The 22,199-nt window shown below is 39.6% G+C and overlaps 1 protein-coding gene across 1 annotated transcript in view; it reads right to left on the reverse strand.

Annotated features, from left to right (window-relative positions):
* The window catches only part of HSPBAP1 (HSPB1 associated protein 1), a gene marked incomplete at both ends in the record, with an annotated part of 55,522 nt that overhangs the window by 10,619 nt on the left and 22,704 nt on the right, over window positions 1-22,199 (reverse strand). The window contains 2 exons of the mRNA XM_080696533.1: window positions 3,292-3,428; window positions 17,169-17,350. Coding sequence (XP_080552659.1) covers window positions 3,292-3,428; window positions 17,169-17,350 — 319 coding nt within the window. The remainder of the gene's footprint in view (window positions 1-3,291; window positions 3,429-17,168; window positions 17,351-22,199) is intronic.

Here is a 22,199-nt window from a genome sequence, read left to right on the forward strand (position 1 = left end):
CCATTAAGGAACAGAAATGCATAAACAATGTCTTCTAACTAAAAAGTAGTATAATACAAGAATTTTCACAGAGAGAACACTATAAAATGCTTCAGTCACTTAAAAATGTTGGAAAAATAGAATAAACCTTAACTCACAAAACAGTACACATCCATACTTTATGCAATCAGAAGGAAGCCATCTGAGGCAAAAAGGGGAGGAGTGTGGGAAGAGAAGACAGACAGGAAGACAGAGGCAGGGAAGCAAAAAGAAAGAAAAAACAAACCATCCTTGTGAGAAAAGAAGCCCTAAAGGCCTCCTGGAAGGCATACCCAGACTACAAAGTCCTTTCCAAACTGGGAGCAGTGGTTGCTATTTTTAAACCAAAATGTATATATTAAAGTCTTTGTTGTTGTTGTTGTTGTTGTTGTTGTTATTCTTAAGATTGAATCCAGAAGCATTCTACCTCCAACCTACACTCTTGGCCTTCATATACCCATCTGAAACCACATCTTGCTAAATTGCTGAGGTTAGAGGTTGGTTTCATGAAGTTGCTGAGGTTGGCTTTCAACCTGTGATCCTCCTGTCTCTGCCTCCCAAATACTGGGATTAGAAGGAATGTACCACCACATCCAGATAAGGTCTTATTTTGCTTGGAAAATTTGAAGGTTTGATAGAAATAACAGTTTACAGATATTCACTTCAGAGTTATAGGCAGTGCATCAATTTATACAGCCATCAGCTAATGATCCTTGAAATTAAAAAATAGATGGCCTCAGCTCAAAGCTTGGAGGTGACAAAGCTGCTCTAACTTCACTGTACCTATGGCTAGTTTAGAAGCAATTTTTATAATTTAGTATGTTTAGAACACTAGAGCTGGAAGGCGCTAAGGAGATCATGGCTACGTTCATTTTCAAAGCAGTGGCAGAGGGTGTATTCATTTTGGGTCACCCCCCTATGCCATTTTGGCATGGGGCTGTATTTCTATTTTCTGTATTTCTATCTTTCTAATAAACTTCTTTAAATCTTCAGAAAAAAAAAAACCCAAAGCAGTGGCAGAGAAACCGAGTGCTGCTCCGCATCACTCACTGAGCTCACGTTGGTGGGGGACTCAGAACGAGGTGGCAGATCTTCTAGCTTCTACATGCTCTGGCCCCATCCCCTGCAGCGTAGCAGTATTTTCCAAAGGAACCGACACTGTCATAACCATCCCACCCAATCTGCTTTTCTTCGCTCCAAATGTCCTAGGTTCTAATCACTGTGTCATACCCTTCTCAAAAGACCTCTCAGGGTTTTGCACATGGAAAGAACAGACAATAAGCAGAGCTCACAAGGAAGTCAAGACCCCCAGCCTCCAATCTGCCTTTCCTGCCCAATCCCTCTGCACAACTTACACTAATTTTCATGGGGTCTGCTATAGGCTCCATGGTTTCCAGGGCCCCCTCATCTGAGTCATTTGAACACCTATGCACCCTTCAAAGCTTTCCATACAAGGCAGCTCCTCAATGAAATCATCCTTGATCTTCCCATGGGAATGTTACCTCTTCTGCTTTTCAGTTCCAGCACCCTGTGACTTCTTCCTCAACCTACAACAACACGTGGAACTCGCACAGGATACTCAGTGGCTATTTCCCAAAGCTATTTTATTACTCCAGAGCTAGATGAAGCCAGAATGATCCATTACAGTGTTACAATAAAGCCATATTCGCTACACATCACAGAAAGAACTATAGTTATTTTTTTCAAGTAGAATTTTCTGGCTTTTGTGTTCCAATTCAAAACACATGGAAAGGGGCTATTTCAAACAATGCCCTCTCCTACCAGTTGTAGGCTTCAGACTTAACTTCACAAAGGAGGGGATCATGCACACTCCATTCACTGTCATATCCCCAGCTTGCACTGTACCTGAGACAGACCCAGCCCTTCAATGAAGACCTGACGGATCCAACAGTGGACTCCACTATACCACTCTGGTTTTCAGAGTACTTCCCATGTGACATGTGTTCACATACATACTGACTGTTTCTCTTGAACCCTCACTGTGTGTGTGTGTGTGTGTGTGTGTGTGTGTGTGTGTGTGTGTGTTTTACTGGGGATTAAACTCAGGGGTATTCTGCCTCTGAGCTGCACCCCCAGACCTATTTATTTTTATTTTTTCGAAATAGAGTTTCACTAAGTTGGAGGGCCTCACTAAGTTGCTGAGGTTGTCCTCAGACTCTCAATCCTCCTGTCTCAGCCTCCCAGGTACTAGGATTACAGGCATGTGCTTGGATTCACTCAATCATTTTTGTGTCTAATAATTCTGAGAACTTGCACATGGCCATTTCTAATTTTCCCTGTGTGATGCCTACAAATGAACCAAAAGGCCAGAAAAGATTAGGGAATCATTAATTAGGAGAAAATAGGCTGCAAATATGACATCCCAGTACATGATATTTGAGTACATCCTCTAGGTGGCCCAAACCTTCCTTCTCACAGCGCTCTAGAAATCAGGGTCTATCAAAAGTATTGTGGTCTCAGCCCTGTATTTATTTCTTAGGTTTCACAGATAATGAAGATAAAAACTGACCTAGGGTAATAATATACTGCATTGTGTCCATAGGTAGGCTCCAATTAAAATTTAGAGTTGAAAAGGGCCATAAATGATGTGGGGCTGGGGTGGCGCACGCTTGTAATTCCAGCATTTGGAGGCAGAGATTGGAGGATTGTAGTTCGCAGACAGCCTCAGCTACTTAGTGAGGCCCTCTACAACTCAGTGAGACCCTTCTTCAAAAATAAAAAGACCAAAAAACAAAAATTAGGGCTGGGGGTATAGCTTGGAGGTTGAATGCCCCTGGGTTCCATCCCTAGTACCGCCAAAATAAATAAATGAATGAATGAATGAATGAATGAATGAATAAATGATTTGGCCCATGCTCCCAGAAATCCTCTCAGGACGTGAAGATAACAGTAAAGCCTTTTCCTTTCAACAAACTGCTCTCCTTTTATTTTTGAACACTGAAGAAAGGGTGATCCTGCTTCTAAAGAAAAGTTTGAAAATTACAAACATATACTTTAGAGAGCTGCTTACTGAAGCTGGAGTAGTAAAGACAAAATTGACCATGACTGAGGTGCATGGAAATCCATTTGGATGGTTCCCCTCATGTCACACAGTAGGAAACAGAACGTGTGGGCAGACAGGATGGGGCTGGAGCCAGGCTTGGGGTTCTGCGCCTATGCAATACGCATTCCTCTTCCCCTCACAGGCTCATATACACATACGCACGCACGCACGCACGCGCACACACACATACACATACACTTGCACATTACCTTCCCTGTACCTGGAATACTAAGTTGCATCCATAGGAGTCCAGATGACAGGGGGTGTGGGCTCCCAGGGAACCGATCCACAATGTACTTTCCTGCCCATTTCTTCCAGGAAACCCAAAATCAGACCACATCACAGCCTGTTTTGAATAAAGTTACAGTCCATTAAGACCCAACCAACTCCTCAGCACCACAGCATTGTGCATTTTCACTTGCACATGTTTTGGGCACATGAAACACTCTTTTACAGAAAATGCTGCAGATGGAGATTAGGTTTCCAGAGCAGTGAAAGAAATCCTTTTAACTCATAATATATCTGGATAACTTCCTAATAGTAGTCATTCAACAAATATTTACTGACTACTTAGCCCACTGCAGGAACTGTTCTAGAAGAGTGTGACAAAGCAGTAAACAGAACAGACAAAGATGCTCGCCCAGATGAAGCTCCTGTCTGTTGCAGACAGACAAGGACCAAAAGACATAATTATGCAGATATCTGGGGAAAGAGTGCATTACAGAATGGGGACAGTGAATGCAATGGACATATACTGAGGCTAAACTTAGGAAGTCTGGAAGCTAGAGTCCCTTTAAGCTATGCATATATTTGTGGCGGGGGCAACATTAACTTTTGTACTTTGATGACCGCATAACAGAAGCCTTGTCCTAGACTAGAGGAATCATTCTAAACTACCGATGCTGGAGCTTCACTAGCCTCATCCCTGCTAAACCAGTCCCCAGTACGTATTGTTGCAAGATGGCTTTCCAAATACATAGCCACAGATGACTTTTGCTATACTCCTCCAACTCATGAATTCCTTAAGTGTCATAAATTTTAGAATAGACAGCATAGGTGCCCTTGACCTGGATTCTCCTTTTGTCTGGTTCAGTGGACAGATCCTGTCCAAGTCAACTATAAGAAAAAGCCTATACTTAGAAGTCAATAGTGGCCAGGCGTGGTGGCACACGCTCGTAATCTCCATGCTTGGGAGGCGAGACAGGAGGATTGCACAGGTTTGAAGCCAGCCGCGCTGGCTTAAGAGACCTTGCTTCCAAATAAAGTATACAATAGGTCTGGGAGTGTAGCCCGGAGGTAGAAGGGTTCTATTCCCAGTACCACACACAAAAAAAGAAGTCAATAGTGCCACCTGCAGCTCCGAAAAATAGGATCAAACATAACCCACATCATGGGATTAAAAATATTTATAAGCTAGAAACAACAAAAATCCCTAGTAAACCAGGCATGAGGGCATTGCTTTACTGTTATTGTTATTATTATTATTGGTACTGGAGATTGAACCCATGGGCATTCTACCTTCATGCCACACCCCCAGCCCAATTAATTTTTCATTTTGAAGCAGGGTTTTGCTACATTACTATGTGTCTCATTGAGTTTCTGGGGCTGGCCTCAAACCTGTGATCCTTTCTGCCTCAGCTTCCTACCTACTGGGATTATAGGCATGTGTCATCATGCCTGGCTGTTTTGTTTTCTTTCATCATTAATTTTTCCTTGGAGTCTTACAAAACAAAACAAAAACACTTCTCTGTGCATAACATAATCTTAAGTGCAGACATTTCTTGTATCAATATCACTAATCTAAATTCTCTATATTTAGAGGCAAACTATTAATATCTTTATTCAAAGAGAAAGAGGATTCCAAATAGCCACTTAATGGATGATTTGAGGAAGACTGGAAAAGGCATTTTCATTTTTGAGTGATTAAAATAGCTGCACGAGCTGTTATAGAAGGGGGAGCTTTTGCAAGGCTAGACCATTATCGATGCATATGGATGATCACGTGTGGCAGTTCAGTGGGTGGCAAAACCCATGTTCTCTAGACCTAGTGTATAAGCTCTATGCCAGGAGCTTACTTCTGTATTCTGGATGCCTGTCATAGGGGCCACTGCTTGACACATACTGGCTGCTTGGGAGGGAAAGCAGAATCTGTTGACTTATCATAGGGAAATAGTTCAAGTCAATGACATTTTGAGTATCTACCACATATGATGCTGGGTGCTAGAAATTAAAAAATTAATATAGTACAATCTTGCCCTTCAAACATAATAATGGAAGATGGTCTCATCAGCAGAACTTTTCAATATAATGCAGCAAGTATTCTGACAGAAGCAAGCAGAGGATGCCCTGAGATCATAGCAGAAAGGCTCTGAGACCAAGCAGGGAGCTTAGGGAAAGCTTGCAAATAGCCTGGTTCTCAAACAATTTACCACATCTCAATCTGAAGAATTTAACTAAAGGCAGCTGAAAGGCTTTCAGTACAAAAAGGGAAAAAAAGAGAGATTTGCTTGAGCTAAGAAGAGACTTAACTTGACTTTTTAAAACCTTTTTTATTCGTAATCTTAAAAGACACAATCCTTTAGGAATCAAATAAATGCTAATATCCCTCTTTTCAGAGAAATGTATATACATACAACATTTCCATATACTTCAAGGACATGATAGACTGACTGCAGATGAAAACCCTGAAGCCCTGTTTCAGAAGGAATTACAGAAGGAAAATTTTTCAACAGGGTGGGTGGACAATATGAGAAACAGAGAAGTTGCCGGGGACCTCCTATCTGGCACAGTAATGTTTTAAAAAGCAAAATTACTTTGTAATAATTAAGTCAGGATGATCTGCTTAAAATTCAGCTGCAACGCAGCCTGGCTGCAAAGTGGTTAGAAAAACCAAAGTGAAAGGGTTCGGTTGGTGGCAGAGAGGAGAGAGTCATAAGTAAAAGTCACGAAGTAGACATTTAATGTACCTAGTTTGGCTTTCTCCCTAGATTTCTTGAGAGTTGGGATTTTGTTCCCAATGGAGTTCAGTTACTTATGGATAGTCAAAAATCTGAAATCAGTGCAGCCCAAGGGGGATCTTCCTAGAGTCATGCTAGAAAGAGGAGACTCTGTTAGGATGTTGTATCAATGACACCAGTCAGAGTGACTGGCTGGGGGACCATGCCAGAGTCTGCAAGAGTCATTCAGGAGCTGGAAAAGTCTTCAGAAATCATCCCCAGAAAATTCTATTCTACACTATCCCTGAAAAAGAATAATCAAGTATTAGATTGACTGATTACTACAAAAGCAATATCTGCTTTCTTGTAACTTCCAGAAGAGAGTCCTAGATCTTATACAGACACAGAGAACAAGATTTTTTTTTCTCGTCTGCCAAAAATTGATATTTTAAAATTATCTGAAAAACTATTATACTTCTCCTTTATCTTTTTTTTAAACTTGGACTTAGTAACATTAACTTTTCCAATTGCTCTTCTTTCAAATTCCTTTACTTTGTCAATAGCCCTAAAGCCTGGTTCCCAAACCAAACCCTAGACAGTACCTTGTGCACGGAACTGAACCATGCATGGCCAGACCATCGCATTACACTATCAGACAGCAGTTATTTTTAAATGACTGAATTAACCAAGGCTAATATTGGGCCTGCCTTCCCCTCCCTTTTTGGAGTGCTGCCTGGCCATGTCTCTAGGTTTGACTTATAAGTAGATTCTAGTCAACATCCATGGGACTCCACATTATCTTGGTGTTTACCCAATGTTTTATGGTATTTACATCAACCTCTGTACATGATTCCAAAATCTTCATCTCCATTGCTATTTTCTTTCCTATTCACAATTAAACCTATATTTCCAACTGCTAATAATTTAATTCAACCTGGTTACTGAATCCCTACAGTGGACTAGGGTCTGATTTTAATATTTTATACATATCATCTCATTTAATCTGTATGAGATTAAAGATAGTAATATCAATTTTATATATGGAAAAACTAAGGAAAAGCACTGTCTTTGATACTATAAAATAACATGGAGACAATGTGGGTTGTCACACACAATGGGAGGAAGTGCCACTGTTATTAAATGGATGGGGGCCAAGGATTCAGCTCAATACAACAAAGAAAGGTCCTGTGGTATTGCAATTTCCATACTGCTAAAAAAAATCTGTTCTTAACTATCTGATATTAAAACTGTATTTCATGTATCATCACAGTTTTTTTTAACATGGTATTAATTCATATTGACTTTTTTAGAAACATAATTACTAAAAAGGTTAAGGGAAAACTGTACTTTATGTGTTTGTAGCTTTACCAAGAGTTGTTTACCATTCTGAAAAATTAAGCCACTAAACACAAATGCATGGCATCTGGGTTAGTCATATATACACTCATATCAGTGTATATTTATGTCACTTGTGACAAATATCTGTATACAAACAAATATACCCATTTAGCTCTTATTTAAATATGCTAATATGAAATGCTGAAAAGATTCAAAGGAGCCATGCGTGGTGGCACATGCCTATAATTTCAGTTCGTAGGAGACCGGGACAGGATGATCACAGGTTCAAGGCTGGCCTCAGCAACTTAGAGGGACCCTGTTTCGAAATAAAAAATAAAAAAGGGCTGGAGTTGTAGCTTGGAGGTAGAATGCACCTGCGTTCAATCCCCACAGTACAAAAACAAACAAGACAAAACAAGACTAAATAGAATTTATCTTAATTCTTTTACATCAAAGTTTTTCAGGTGGGGGCACCTGATTAGTTAATTTTGTCTTATAGTATAGTCAGTAGCAAATATTTAAATATTTGTTCAAGCTCTCCTGTGTTTTGCAGTAATGGCATTTAAGCAATTTTTAAAGTATATATGTGAAAGTGACCATAGCATCTACAAATGACCTCTCAGGACTGTAAAGCTGCTAAAGGATCTGCTATGAGAACCACTGCTATAACATTCCTATGTCTGTCCCAGCATCCTGCACATCCTTTGCCTCTGGCCCATTCTCCTGCCAGCAGCAACAGTGATCTTCTGTACGTGTGATCCAGGTCACGGGCTCTGCCGGCACGGTGGGCCTTCTTGCCTCTCTAACATGCTTCATCTCACTGGCCAGGCTTCAGTCACGCTGGCTGCCCTTCTCTTTTCCCCAAAAGGCAAACTTTTTTGTTTTTAAGGATTTTCACATGCTATTGAATATGCTTAGAAAGCTCTTGACCCTGTCTTCAAATGGCTAGCTTCTTAAGTTTTAGGTACCAAATATCACCTTTCTCACAGAGCTTCTCCATTGACTCTGTAACTCCAAGTTCCTCTCCTGTTACTCTTGATTTTCTGTTCACTTCCCAATACTTATAGTTGGCTATTACTTGTTTGGCTTACTTTGTTTTATCCAATAGAATATGAGCTCCCTGAAGAGAAGGAACAGGGTCTTTGGTGACTCCCTACTTTAGCACAGTGCAGATTGCCAACCTACTAACTTAACCAGTAAATAAAGTGATTGTTAGGTATCTTGTACCAGGCAGCTGGCCATGGGGCCTCTGCTTGAAAATGCTAATCTTGTGGCTGCCTGAGAATTGCTAATCTATCTGATTTCAGAAGCTTCTCTTCCCTGCTGGGAAGGGCATTCTCAAGCATGCACTAGGAATGACCTCAAGATGATGAGACAGACGGCAAGACTCATCCTTGGAACCCTCCCTTCAGTGCTGCAATTCTTTAAGTCCCTTCAATTGCTGAACACAGAGGCCATGGAATAACCATGCTTTGCTTTTACTATAAAAATGTTGCTTCAATTTTTCATGTCTTTCTATGAGCAGGATGTGGAAGGCTGCCCATCTTTCTTCACATTTAACCCATAGTTTCATTCAGGGAGATAAGGGGGCCAGTTAAGAGACATCCGTTTTCCAGCCTCCCTTGCAACTAAATGAGGACGTGAGACTGAATGCTAACCATCAAGCAGAAGTTGAAGTTGCTGGGTAACTTATGCCTCTCTTCTTGCCCTTCCTCCTTTCTGGAATACAGCTGTGATGTCTAATCTCTCTCCTCTCATGTCTGTCTGTCTGTCTGTCTGTCTGTCTCTCTCTCTCTCCCATACTAGGGGCATTCTACCTTTAAGCTATACCCTCAATCCTGTTTTTTTATTTTTTATTTTGAAACAGGGTCTAACTAAGTTGAAGAGGAACTCATTAAGTTGCTGAGGCTGGTTGTGAACCTGCTATTCTCCTGTCTCAGCCTCCCAACCAAGTAGTATGATTACAAGCATGTACCACCATGCCCAGTAGCTTGAAATAGGGTCTAAGTTGCTGAGGGCCTAAGTTGCCGAGGGTCTTGCTAAGTTGTAAAGGCTGGCCTTTCCCTTGTGATCCTCCTATCTCAGCCTCACAGGTACTGGGATTATAGGCATGCATCACCACGCATGGTTATGATGTCTGTTCTTGAATGTGAGAGGCCTCAAAGATAGAAGCCATGAATGAAAAGAATAAAGCAGAAGGACAGGAAGATCTGGGTTCTTCAGTAAGATACAGCCTCATTCTAGTTCTCTCTACAGAATGGTTTGCCAGTCCGTTTCTAGACTTTCTTTACATGAGGAAAAAATACTCCTATGCATTTAGCTAGGTTAATTTTATTCTGTGTTTCTGTTGTAAGCAACTAAACCTACCGCAAAATGATTCAGGATATTAACCCATGAAATCCTGCCTTTCCCCAATAACCCAATTCTGTCAGAACCTTTATCCCAGGCATACAGCTAGACTTTTCTAAGCCCTGTATCAGAGAAATGTATCCTTGAAGAAATATTTCTGTAGACACTTTGGGGAGGAGAGAGAGAGTTCTGTGGTACCATTGCTCAGGTATATTATAAATAATATGCTATATTTATAATATAATATGATATAACATATAATTTACATATTATACAAAAGATTGTATTATTATATAATCTTCAATTAATTTTAGAATTAATTCGTGGAAGAATCAGAACTGGTGGAATAAGGTAATTACAGAAAGTGTTGCACAATGACAGTTTCCTGAGACCCTTCCAAGCATCTGTGAGGTCAAAACTATTTTCTTATTACTATTTTTTTTTTTGCCTATTTTTCTGTGTTGATGTACACACCAATGGTGGGAAAGCAATGATGAATTAAATTGCAATAGTAGCACTGGATTGTTTTTAAAAAAGCTTTACTGGGGAATAACTGATGAACAATACACAGCATATTTTTAAGGTGTGCGATCTGATGAATATTTACACATTACAGATGTGAGAAATCATGGTCACAATCAAGATGACAGACACACACTCTAATCATGTCCAAAAGTTTCCCAGTGTCCCCTTATAACGCATGTCTCCACACCCTCATTCTCAGATAACCACTGACCTACTTTTTGTCACTATGAATTAGTTTGCAAGTTCTATAATTTTATAGAAATAAAATTGTACAGCAAGCATTCCTTTTTCATAATACTAATCAAAGGAAAACTAAACAAAGTGAACATTAGAACAAGAAAGAACCCAAGGTAAAAAGAGGGTCATTTCATCATGATAAAAGACCAAATCACCATGAGAACATCATCATCATCCTAAACCTAGTAAGAGTTTCCAAATACATAAAACTAAACCTGACCAACCTAAAATGAGGAAAAGGTAAACACATAATCACCACTGGGGATTTCAGTATCTCTCCCTATATAGTGGATAGAACAAAAAACCACTAAGAAACAGAAAACCACTAAGGATAGAGGAGATTTGAACCATCAACCTGACATTATGGACACTTATAAAACACTCTGCTCAATCACGGAATGCACATTACTCCCAAGTATACACAAATATTCAGCAAGATTAATTACTTAATCTTATATTATGGCTCATAAAAAGCTTTAATAAATTTCAAAAAAGATTGATATCATATAAAATATGTTTTCTGAGCAAAATGAATTAGAATTTGAAATCAATAACAAAGATAGCTGGAAAACCCCCAAATATTTATAAATTAACCATTATACTTCTAAATCAATAAGTGGAGAAGAGATCACAAGAAAAATTAGAAAATATTCTTAACTGAATGAAGATGATTTTGGAAATTGCATTGTTGAGGTATATGACCTTGAATGCTCCCTAATTCTAAAGAATGGTGGTGACATTAGCAAACATGACCTTTAAAATAATGAAATGCATTAGTTATACTGATATGTACCAAACTTTGCAAGCCCTACATAGCTCAGTAAACCAGTATTTTCCAAATAGCCAATCAATTATATTAAATAAGATGTATTCTATACATGGTCCACCAGTGCATTTTATTGTAAGAATACAAAGAGTTTGTTCATTGTGGGTTCAGATTTTAACTTCAATTAAAGAACCTCTAAGAAAAGATCCCTTATCAGCCGAGTGTGGTGGCACACAATAATAATCACAGTACTTGGAAGTCTGAGACAGGTGGACCACAGGTTCGTGACCAGCCTCAGCTACTTAGTGAGGCCCTCTGCAACTTAGTGAGACTCTGTTTCAAAGTAAAGAATAAAAAACAGGGCTAGGGGTATAGCTCAGAGGTAGAATGTTCCTGGGTTCCATCCTCAGTACTATAAAAAAAAAAGGAAAGAAAAAAAGAAAGAAAAAGAAAAAAAGAAAATATCCCTTATCAAGTATAAATGAAAACTCCACAATTTTCTGGAAAGTCTGTTAAAATATCCTTTTCTCAGGGGCATATGTATGTGAAGCAAGATTTACTTCATACGCTTCAAACAGACCAACAGATTGCAACAGATTGCCTGCAAAAGCAGATGTGAGAACCCAGCTGTCTTCTACAGCCAGACATTAAAGGAATCTGCAAAAATGTAAATCAATCCTCTCTTCTAATGACATTTAAAATTTTTTTGAAAATACTTATTTTCTTAAAAATCAGGTAGGGTAGGATCTGGAAGGAAACATACTAAGTGCTGTGTACATATCTGTTCCTATCACTCTGAATCTCATTATAATATACAATTACAATGCATGGGTAAAGTACATTAAAAAGCACAGTGTTTATATTAACACATAGTGAGTTTATTATGCTATTTTAAATGGGTTTTTAAAAATGTGTCAGTGTTAATGTTTACCCATCATTTTATAACAATGTAAAAAAAACATGAAATAATAAGATTTGGTGACCAGATGAACTATAGTAGTAAAAGCAATAGCTTAGGTACCTGTGAGGTAAGAAGACCTGGTGCCCAGAAAACTTTAAAATGATATAATCTTAATGTTGTTTATGGTGGAATTAATCACCATAATGTGAACTGACAGAAAGCTCATTCCACTAAAAATATAGCAATTTTTAGTATTTTATGAGGACTTAATTAGAATTCCAGCACATTGCCAAAAGGCTGTCATTTATATCTACTCAAAGGCCAGTCACATCTGCCCTATGCTGGCATACCTGGGATGGGACAGAACAACTAACGGGTTTGGATGAGGGATTCATCCTAAGCAGAGCCCTTGTCTCCACAGAGCTGGTCAAGTTTCATCCTTGCTCAGAGTCCCATGGGACTGCATGCATTTGGGCTCCGGGAAGGCACAGTAGTGGTTAATACTCAGGAGGCAGACTACTCAGGTCTCAACCCTTTCTTTCTTGTATAATCTTGGAAAAGGTTTACACCACCTCTTTGTGCCTCGATTTTCTTAAAGTAGGAATAATTATTAAATCATTGCATTACTATGAGGGACCATAAACGTAAGGAACTTAGAAAAGTGCTAAGGAAACCAGGCATGGTGGCACAAGCTTATAATCCCAGCGACCTAGGAGGCTGAGACAGGAGGATTGCACAGGTTCAAAGCCAGCCTCAGCTACTTAGTGAGGCTCTCAGCAACTTAGTGAGACCCTCTTTCTAAATAAAATTATAAAATGGGTCTGGGAGTATAGCCTCGAGGTAGAAAAGCCCTTGGGTTCCACTCCTAGTATCACACACACACACAAAAGTGCTAAGGATAAGTAAGTACTTGAGAAATATTACTATTACACAATGTTCTGCCTGAAAAAAAAGGAGTAAAAAGGTACTAGTCCAATCTACAAAGCAGTTGGGGGTATGATAAATGTAACAAAATACTGAAAAAGTTAATTAGGGGAGATTCAAAATGGCGACTTTGGGACACAGCACATCTCAGTAGCTGGAACAAATAAAGTTCAACTACCGAGAAGGCAGCATTTTTTTTTTTTTTTTTTTTTTTGGTGGTACTGGGGTTCCTGGAAGCCCTTCTACCTCCGGGCTACACTCCCAGACCTATTTTTACATTTTTATTTGGAAACAGGGTCTCCTGAGCCAGCGCGCGCAGCTGGCTTCGAACCTGCGTGATCCTCCTGTCTCTGCCTCCCAAGTGCGGGGATTACAAGCGTGTGCCACCACGCCCAGCGAGAAGGCAGCATTTTGACAAACAAAATAAACAAAGCTCAAGAACCAAAAGAGAAACAGGAACTTCAGCAGAAGGAACTCTGAACTGTAAGATTCACTGCAAAAAGCCTGAGCAACTGGGGTGGGGGATGCCAGCCTGAAGCGCAAGTGCCAGCTCCTGCACCACTAACTTCGGCACTGCAGCCCCAAGAAAATCCCCCCAAATAATCCAAGAACATGAACTGCAGAAAGCAGCAACAAAGCTCTAACACCTTAAGCAACCAGCACCACGCTTCAGGATTGCAGAAAAAAATCCAAAAGCCTGTGGGCTTACCAGAGGTGGCACTCAAAGCAGCGCACCATGCCCTCCAGAAACTCAACAGCAGGACAGCCAGGTAAACACTTGTGTTACTCGGTACTAGGTGGAGGTGTTAGACCACCCAGAGCATCTGCGGAACCCTGGCAGGCTAAGACCAGGTGGCCCATTCTAGTGCTAATCCAATTAGAACCTTCAAAGACACAAGAAAGGTACTCAAGGCACAATACCTGTACAAGGTCACAGGGCGTCACTGCAAGACTACACTGGACACCCTCTGCTAGTGCAATGCCCTGACACCTACATACAAAGCTGTCAGAGGTGAGAGAGAGAGAGCAAACACTCAGAGAGTGGGTTCAAAAGCTGACAATAGGTTACAGAACAAATTAGAGACATTGGAATATACTCCAGAATCTACCACAGTGAACAGACATACAGAAATACGGGTCCTGGCCCTCTATAAGTAAATTAGCAGGACTGTTGTTTTTTTAATTTTTGTTTTTGTTTTGTTTGTTTGTCTCTCACACTGTTGCTGGATCTTTTTTATTTTATTTTTGTCCTTTCTTTTTGTTTTTCTCTTTCTTTTTTCTTTTTTATTCTTTTTTGGTTGTGTTTTGTCTTTGATTTACAACTGTTAGTTTTTGTAACTTGTTTTGTTACTTTATTCTTTGTTTATTTGCTCCTTCTCCCCATTCCTTTTACAAACTTCCTCAATCCATACTTAAATACTCTACTAACTACAAGAGTCTTACTATCTAACCTTTTCTTATTCTCAACCAGATACTACTTTATTTTATACTTACATACTTACTTTATTTTATACTTAAATTCTTATCCTCTACTTTACCTGACTCCTGTAATCATCACTCCAGCTCCTCTGTCCTTACCCAACATTCACTACTGAAAAAAGCACTGACACCTGCTGACACCTCTAAATTCCTACTACTAAGATTGGATCAGAAAGAATACCCAACAGAATCACACACAAAAGAGAAGATGCCCAAGACATCAGAAAAACGAGCCTGAGAAACCTGAAAATATGAAAACTAGAAACAGTGAGGAAATAAGGGAAATCATGAATACTGACCTACAAGAAATGCAAGGAGAATTCCAAATCCTGATCTTCAATATGATGAAAGGCCTCACAGCAAGTGTACAGAGAATGAAAGAGGAAATGGAGACATTAAGAAAGAATCAGAAAGAGGTCTGGAATGAAATGAAAGAGACAATAAATGAAATGAAGACAACAATAGAAAGAAATTATGGAAGATTAAATGGAAAATAGACTATCACTGCTAGAACACAGTTTGTTCAAAACCAAAGCACAGTCAAAAGCATACAGAAGTCATTACAGCACAAAACCTAAATATCCTGTCAAAAATAACTTGAAAATATATGTAAGAATTTATCTCTAGGCTTTTATTTAACTCCAATGGTTTATATATCTGCCTTTAGAAGAGTACTACACTGTTTCAATTATTGTAGCTTTATATGGTTTGAAATCATAAAATATACATCTTCTAGCATTGTTCTTTTTCAAGATCGTTTTGGGTATGTAGAGTCCATATTCCATATTAGGATAGATTTTTTTCTGAAAAATAAATAAATAAATGTATGATAGTTTCACCTAAAAAAAAAAAGAAAAGAAAAAATATTCTCTGGTAAGAAGGAAAGCAAAAAGAAATATTGAAATGTTATCTTTAAGTCATCAAAAGCTTGGTATCAGACAAATGAAACTGTTATATGAGATTATTATTGTTAATTTTGGATAAATTGCTATAATACTAGATGTCAACCACTAAGCCAAGCATGGGAAGGAGGAATGGGGAGGAAACGGGGTGGGATCGGGTAGGGACTAACTGGGCGATATGTGCATGTATGTCTACAAAAGTATTTTTTATCCCATTATGATGTATGAATACAGTGCACTAATAAAAAATTATTTAAAAAAAACTATGTCCCATAATTGTTGGATGTTTAAAATTATTTTAACTATCCAACAACTATGGGACAATATGCTAACTTATGGATAAAAGGCATTGAGGAAGGGATAGAGGTACAGACCAAGGGCATTCAAAATCTCTAATTCTTTAATTAATTAAAAATAAAAAGAGAGATTTGGTATGGATTTTGGATTCAGAAGCTTTTGCTGATTTCAAAAATCAAGCATTTAGCTGGGTATGATAGCACATGCCTAGAGTCCCAGCCCTCAGAAGACAGAGGTGGGAGGATTGCTTGGTCCAGGAGTTTGAGGCCAGCCTGGGCAACATAGTGTGACTGTATCTGACCCTGACTCTAAAATAAAAACAAAAATCTAGCATTTATTTCATGGCTATGAGAATGAAAATATATCTTTAGCTAACAATTATACAACAGGGTAGTATTTTTCCTCTTTTTAAATAAGAAGCTAAATTATTTAAGTAAGTATAAACATTTAATAAATTAATAAAGGAAAGCTACAAAATATTAGTAATTATAATAACAATGTAAATGACTCATGGAGAAAAAGAAAAATATAGGCTCAAACAAAAACTGGTCTGGAGTAAAAGAGCCGTCATCCCATAAGACAGGAAGGTCCAGAGGGTGGTGGTGACAAGTGGGAGGGGAGGAGCAGGGGTGAACAGGCTCTGGTGATGGGAGAAATACTCCTCTCCATGAAGTACTAGGCACAGGGAAGGGTCTGGGGACATGGCCGGATTCTGAGCAAGGCAGAATCACCTGAACAAGCTTCCTGAGCCCACTCCTGCCCCACCCCAAGCCAAACTGAAAGCAGAGCATGGAGTGTGCCAACTCACCACACAAAACAAACTGGCAGTTTGAGGTAGAAATCACTTAAAAGAAAAGAGGATATGGTTATCTGCAAACTGTTGACAGTTATGTCAACACACGGCAATGAACTTCCATATTCTTACTGTGTTAGTGACTCCCAAACTTGTGCAGGGCTTCTACCACCAAATACCAGGAGCTTCAAACTCCCTGCCTTGGGCCATAAAGCACCAGAGAAAAGAGCCATACTGAACGCCCACAGCAGGGCAATGCCGGGAATGCTTCTTCAGAGAACCAGCTTCGCACCTCTACCTGCCTGGCTGACAAAACAAGAACTTCTGGGTAGATCAGAAAGAAATGAAATTTTAAATACAACCTATGCCTCTGGTGTTCTCCAGAGCACTCAGCACTGTTTAAAGGCAAAGGAGGGGTGGAGGAATTCTGATGAGTGGGAGAACAAGGAAGGCCGCTCCTCTGCATAAGTCAAATGTCACACTTGTCTTGAGCTGTTCCTCTGTAGTGGGTAAAAGGCTCAAGACTCCCAGTGACTACTTAAGAGCCAAAAGGAAAGCAAGAGGGTGCCAGGGGATTCTAGTTTAGGGTCTTTTCTCAAGAGCAAATTCTTACCAAAATGAAAAGAGTGTATTACTTACCTGGAAAATATCTGTCTTGTCTTCAAAAAGACTAATGAAATATTTATAGTCAGCATAAGCCCAGAATTTGGACTGGTCATATTCCCTAAATGGTCCAGAAATGCTAGACTGGCCACAGTTCCAAGTCAGAAACTCATCAAGTGTAGCTTCCACATAACTACAGGCCGTTTCAAACTGAGGAGCTGCAATGTAAGAGAACACAACTTTAAGTGAATAACAAATGTGATTTCCAAATGTTGCTTCGTCTTCCTTTCTTTTCCTTCCTTCCTTCCTTCCTTCCTTCCTTCCTTCCTTCCTTCCTTCCTTCCTTCCTTTCTTTCTTTGGTGGTACTGGGGTTCCTGGAAGCCCTTCTACCTCCGGGCTACACTCCCAGACCTATTTTATACTGTTTTATTTTTTAGAAACAGGGTCTCTTAAGCCAGTGCGGCTGGCTTCGAACCTGTGCGATCCTCCTGTTTCCGCCTCCCAAGTGCGGGGATTACAAGTGTGTGCCACCATGCCCAACCAAATATTGCTTCTTTTAAAACAAAGATAATTCAGCCAAAAACAAGAGCTGCTATTTAATAACATTAAACATTAATTTGTACTTGATACATAATTAGAACCTCACTTACAACACTCACAATACTCACACGTGAACATAAAAGTTGAAAATGGGTAATCTAGTGGAGTAGGTGAGATTGTTAATTGTCCAAAAACCTTTCAGGGGGTTTGTGAAGACAAGACTACTCCCATAATAACACTAAGACATCATCTGCCCTTCTCACTTTTACTTTTTCATATGTGTCACGGAGTTTTCCAGAGACCACATGTACAGAATAGTGATGGCACTATTCTGACAGCTGGTGGGTATGTGCTTATGTTCTTATGTTTTTAAATGTCTCCATTTTAGTATTATTTTTTATTCATTTTTTATTTTTGGTAGTATGGGGGTGGAACACAGAGGCTTTCTATCTCTGAGCTATACTCCCAGACCTATTTTATATTTTATTTGGAAACAGGGTCTCACTAAATTGCTGAGAGCCTCACTAAGTAGCTGAGGCTGGCTTCGAACCTGTGCGATCCTCCTGTCTCAGCCTCCCAAGCGCAAGTATTACAGGTGTGCACCACCATGCCCGGCTTCCATTTTAGTTTTAAACATGGTAAGTATAACTAGAGACAATTCACATCAGCATAGGCTCATTGAGGATGCTCAGTCATTTTTAAAAGAATCCCGTGAGGTAGGTCAGGCATGGTGGTGCACGCTTGTAATTCCAGCATTCAGGAGGTGGAGACCGGAGGATCACGGTTTGTAGAAAGGCTCAGCTACTTAGTGAGGCTCTTCACAACTCAGTTAAGACCCTGTTTCAAAAATAAAAAAGACTAAAAAATAGGGCTAGGGGTGTAGCTCAGAGGTATAATGTCCCTGGGTTCCATCCCCACCCTGTACCACAAAAAGAAAGGAAGGAAGGAAGGAAAGAAGGAAGGAAGGAAGGAAAGAAGGAAGGAAGAAAAGAAAAGAATCCTGTGAGCCTGGCATGGTGGTACATACCTGTAATCCCTATAAGACTAAGGCAGGAGGATCATAGGTTTGAGGCTAGTCTCAGCAATGTAGTGAGACCCTAAGTAACCTGGTGAGAAACTTTTCAAAATTAAAAAATAAAATAGGGCTGGAGGAGGTAGCTCAGAGGTAGAATGACCTGGGTTCAATCTCTAGTACCCCCACAGATAAGGGGGAAGGGGATCCTGTAATCAAAGAGCTTGAGAACCATTGGTTCCAATTTACAAAAAAAGAAGAATAAAAACTGTCTTTTGAAAATCTTCTGAATTTGTACTGCAGATTTAGCACACAATAACTCTTCAGAATCCTTAAGTGGACAGTGGTGATTTAAAGTTTGTTCATTTATTCATTAACTCATTTGTTTCAGAATCATTTATTAATATATTCATAACTTGCGATTAACATGGTGCTCAAGCTTGAAGGCACATAAAAGAGATAATACTCCTGAGTTTAGAATATATTTAGACAAGTATAAAGCTTTAACTACAGTGATAAGAGACTGAGGCACCACATAGTAAAATACAACATTGTGTGCCATAGACCTTAGGACAGGAAAAGGACATCAGACATGAGGACCACAGTCTGTCCACACTGGGTTTGTTAGTTTGGGGACGATGCCAATGAGTTAAGACTGGTGCTCTGGGTTGATACGAGAACTGTTCATCCAAAATAGTGAGGAAATTATTTTTGCCATTACCAGATTTTAAATGAACAGAGGAAGTTAGTAAAACAGAAATCTGATTATCATCTCTTTTGCAAAGCAAAGAATCCTCTCAAGAAGAATGTAGATCAGATAGCACAGTGCCTAACACATAGAAGATGCTCTGTAAATGTCGGGAACTATTATTAATACTTCTTATTCATTCATAGATTTACTTGGAACCTTTTAAAAGCTAACTAATTAGAGAGATGAAAACACTTAAATGCTTTTTTCAATATTTTTATCTTTTCTCTCTCTTTCTTCCTGAACTGATTATCCAGCTTTTTCCCTTCCCTTCTTTACCAAAACCACAGTATGGCAGAGAGGTAATGTCAAAAAAATCATCCTAATTTATCTACTTCATCAACTTGTTACTTGATTTTGAGAAGCAGGAGAGCTTTACTAGGGTGCATTTATCTAAAAGAAAAACATCTATGTACTCAAGAACTATTTAAGCCAGGCATGGTGGTTCATGGCTGTAATCCTACTATTTGAGAGGTTGACACAGGAGGATCGCAGGTTCGAGGGCAGCCTCAGAGGTAAAAACAAAACAAAAAACACAAAAAACAACAAACAACAAAAAACAAAAACTCTCAGCTACCCAGTGAGGCCCTGTATCAAAATAAAATAGGGGTGGGGATGGGGGTGTAACTTGGAGGTAGAATGCCCCTGGATTTAATCCCTAGTACCACCGCAGAAGAAGAAGGAGAAGGAGAAGGAGAAGGAGAAGGAGAAGGAGGAGAAGAAGAAGAAGAAGAAGAAGAAGAAGAAGAAGAAGAAGAAGAAGAAGAAGAAGAAGAAGAAGAAGAAGAAGAAGAAATTTATTTATTTAATTATTATTATTATTATTATTTTTTTTTTTTTTTTTTTTTTGCGGGTCTGGGTATGGAACCCAGGGGCATTTGACCTCCGAGCCACACCCCCTGCCCTATTTTTTTATTTTTTATTTTGAAAGAGGATCTCACTGAGTTGCAGAGGGCCTAAGTAGCTGAGGCTGTCCACGAACCGCGATCCTCCGGTCTCAGCCTCCCAAATGCTGGGATTACAAGCATGTGCCACCATGCTCGGCTCGAAGAAGAAATATTTAAATCTTGACAAATTGTGTGAATCACTTAGTGACTGGTACCCAGTAAACAATCAATATATCTAGGTTCTAAATGTCATTGATATCATCAAAAATTCACCATAATAGCTTAAGAGTACATAAAGTTAATTTTTGACAAATGAAAATGCATAAGAAAGCCTCATGCTGCTGGTAAAGAAGAGTCATTGCTGAGTCAACTCAGTAACTTACTGCTAGCCTAAAGACATTACACTATTAAGTTTTTGCTTCAAGGGATCTGATCCATTTGACCCAACTGAATACTAAAGCCATTAGCAGAGCGACTTGCCCCTTGGGTGCACTGAGCAGGGTTTTCAGTTGGCACACACAAGCCTGCACTGCAGCCCCCAGGACCTGGCCTTATTAGACTTCATTTTCTGTCATGGCAAGTTTTGCACATTAAAAATGAAAATCTAAAAATGTGAAAATTATACTGAAGAACTGTCGCCATCAAGGGAAAATTAAAATGAAAGGAATTAATGGAAATGACAGATCTGCTCACTTGCTCATTTACATAATGATTTCAATATAAAATACTTGTACTCTGTCTAAGTAGTAGCAGCACAAAGGTACTGTTTTGATTTTGTCACAGTGACAGTTTCTCTCTGGGTAGCATGTTTGTTTTTCTTCGTTTACTTTATGTGATGGGATTTTTCTTTCCTGATGTCATCATCACTGTTCTTTCGATTAGTGAGGAAGCAGCCTCAGCAGCTGCAACTTTCATCCCGCTCACTGCAGACATTAGATGAGAAGCAGCTCCACTGAACACAAGATGTGGCACCAGACTACGAACTCAGCTTTCTTTTTAACTTTTATTGTAAAGGGTCTTTTTGTGTGTGGGGGTCTGGGGATGAAACCCAGGGGATTCGACCTCCGAGCTACACCCCTGCCCTGTTTTTTATTCTTTATTTTGAAACAGGGTCTCACTAAGTTACGGAGGGCCTCACTAAGTAGCTGAGGCTGTCCGCGAACCGCGATCCTCGGGTCTCAGTTTCCCGAATGCTGGGTTTACAAGTGTATGCCACCACACGTGGCTATTGTAAAGGGTCTTAAAATATTTTTGTGTGCATCAGGAAAAGAAATACTTCTCTATTTAGCTGGATTTTCATAATTTTTCTTTTTTCTTTCTTAATTTTTTTTTTTGGTGTGTGTGTGTGTGTGTGTGTGTGTGTGTGTGTGTGTGTGTAACTGGGGATTGAATCCAGGGATGTTCTACCTCTGAGCTACATCCCTAACCCTATTTTTATTCTATATTTTGAAACAGGGTCCCTATTTTTATTCTATATTTTGAAATAGGGTCTTACGAAGCTGCGGAGGACCTCACTGAGTAGCTGAACAAGCTTCAAACCTGCAATTCTCCCATTTCAGCCTCCCAAGTACTCGGATTAAAAGCATGTACAACCATACCCAGCTCCATCATTTTCCAAACAAGAAACAGTCCACTGGGTAAAGCTTTGAATAGGACTTTTGATCACTACTCCATTCCCTTCCCCCCTCCCTCCCTCCCCCCCGTATGTGTCTGTGTCTGTGTGTCTGTGTGTCTGTGTGTCTGTCTGTCTCTCTTTCTTTTTTTTTTTTTTTTTGCAGTACTGGGGATAAAACCCAGGGGCATTCTACCTCCAAGCTACACCCCCAGCCCTACTTTGTACTCTTTTATTTTGAAACAGGGTCTCACTGAGTTGCAAAGG

Source organism: Muscardinus avellanarius (genome assembly GCF_963383645.1).
Source record: "Muscardinus avellanarius genome assembly, chromosome: 5".
Classification (NCBI taxonomy): Eukaryota; Metazoa; Chordata; class Mammalia; order Rodentia; family Gliridae; genus Muscardinus; species Muscardinus avellanarius.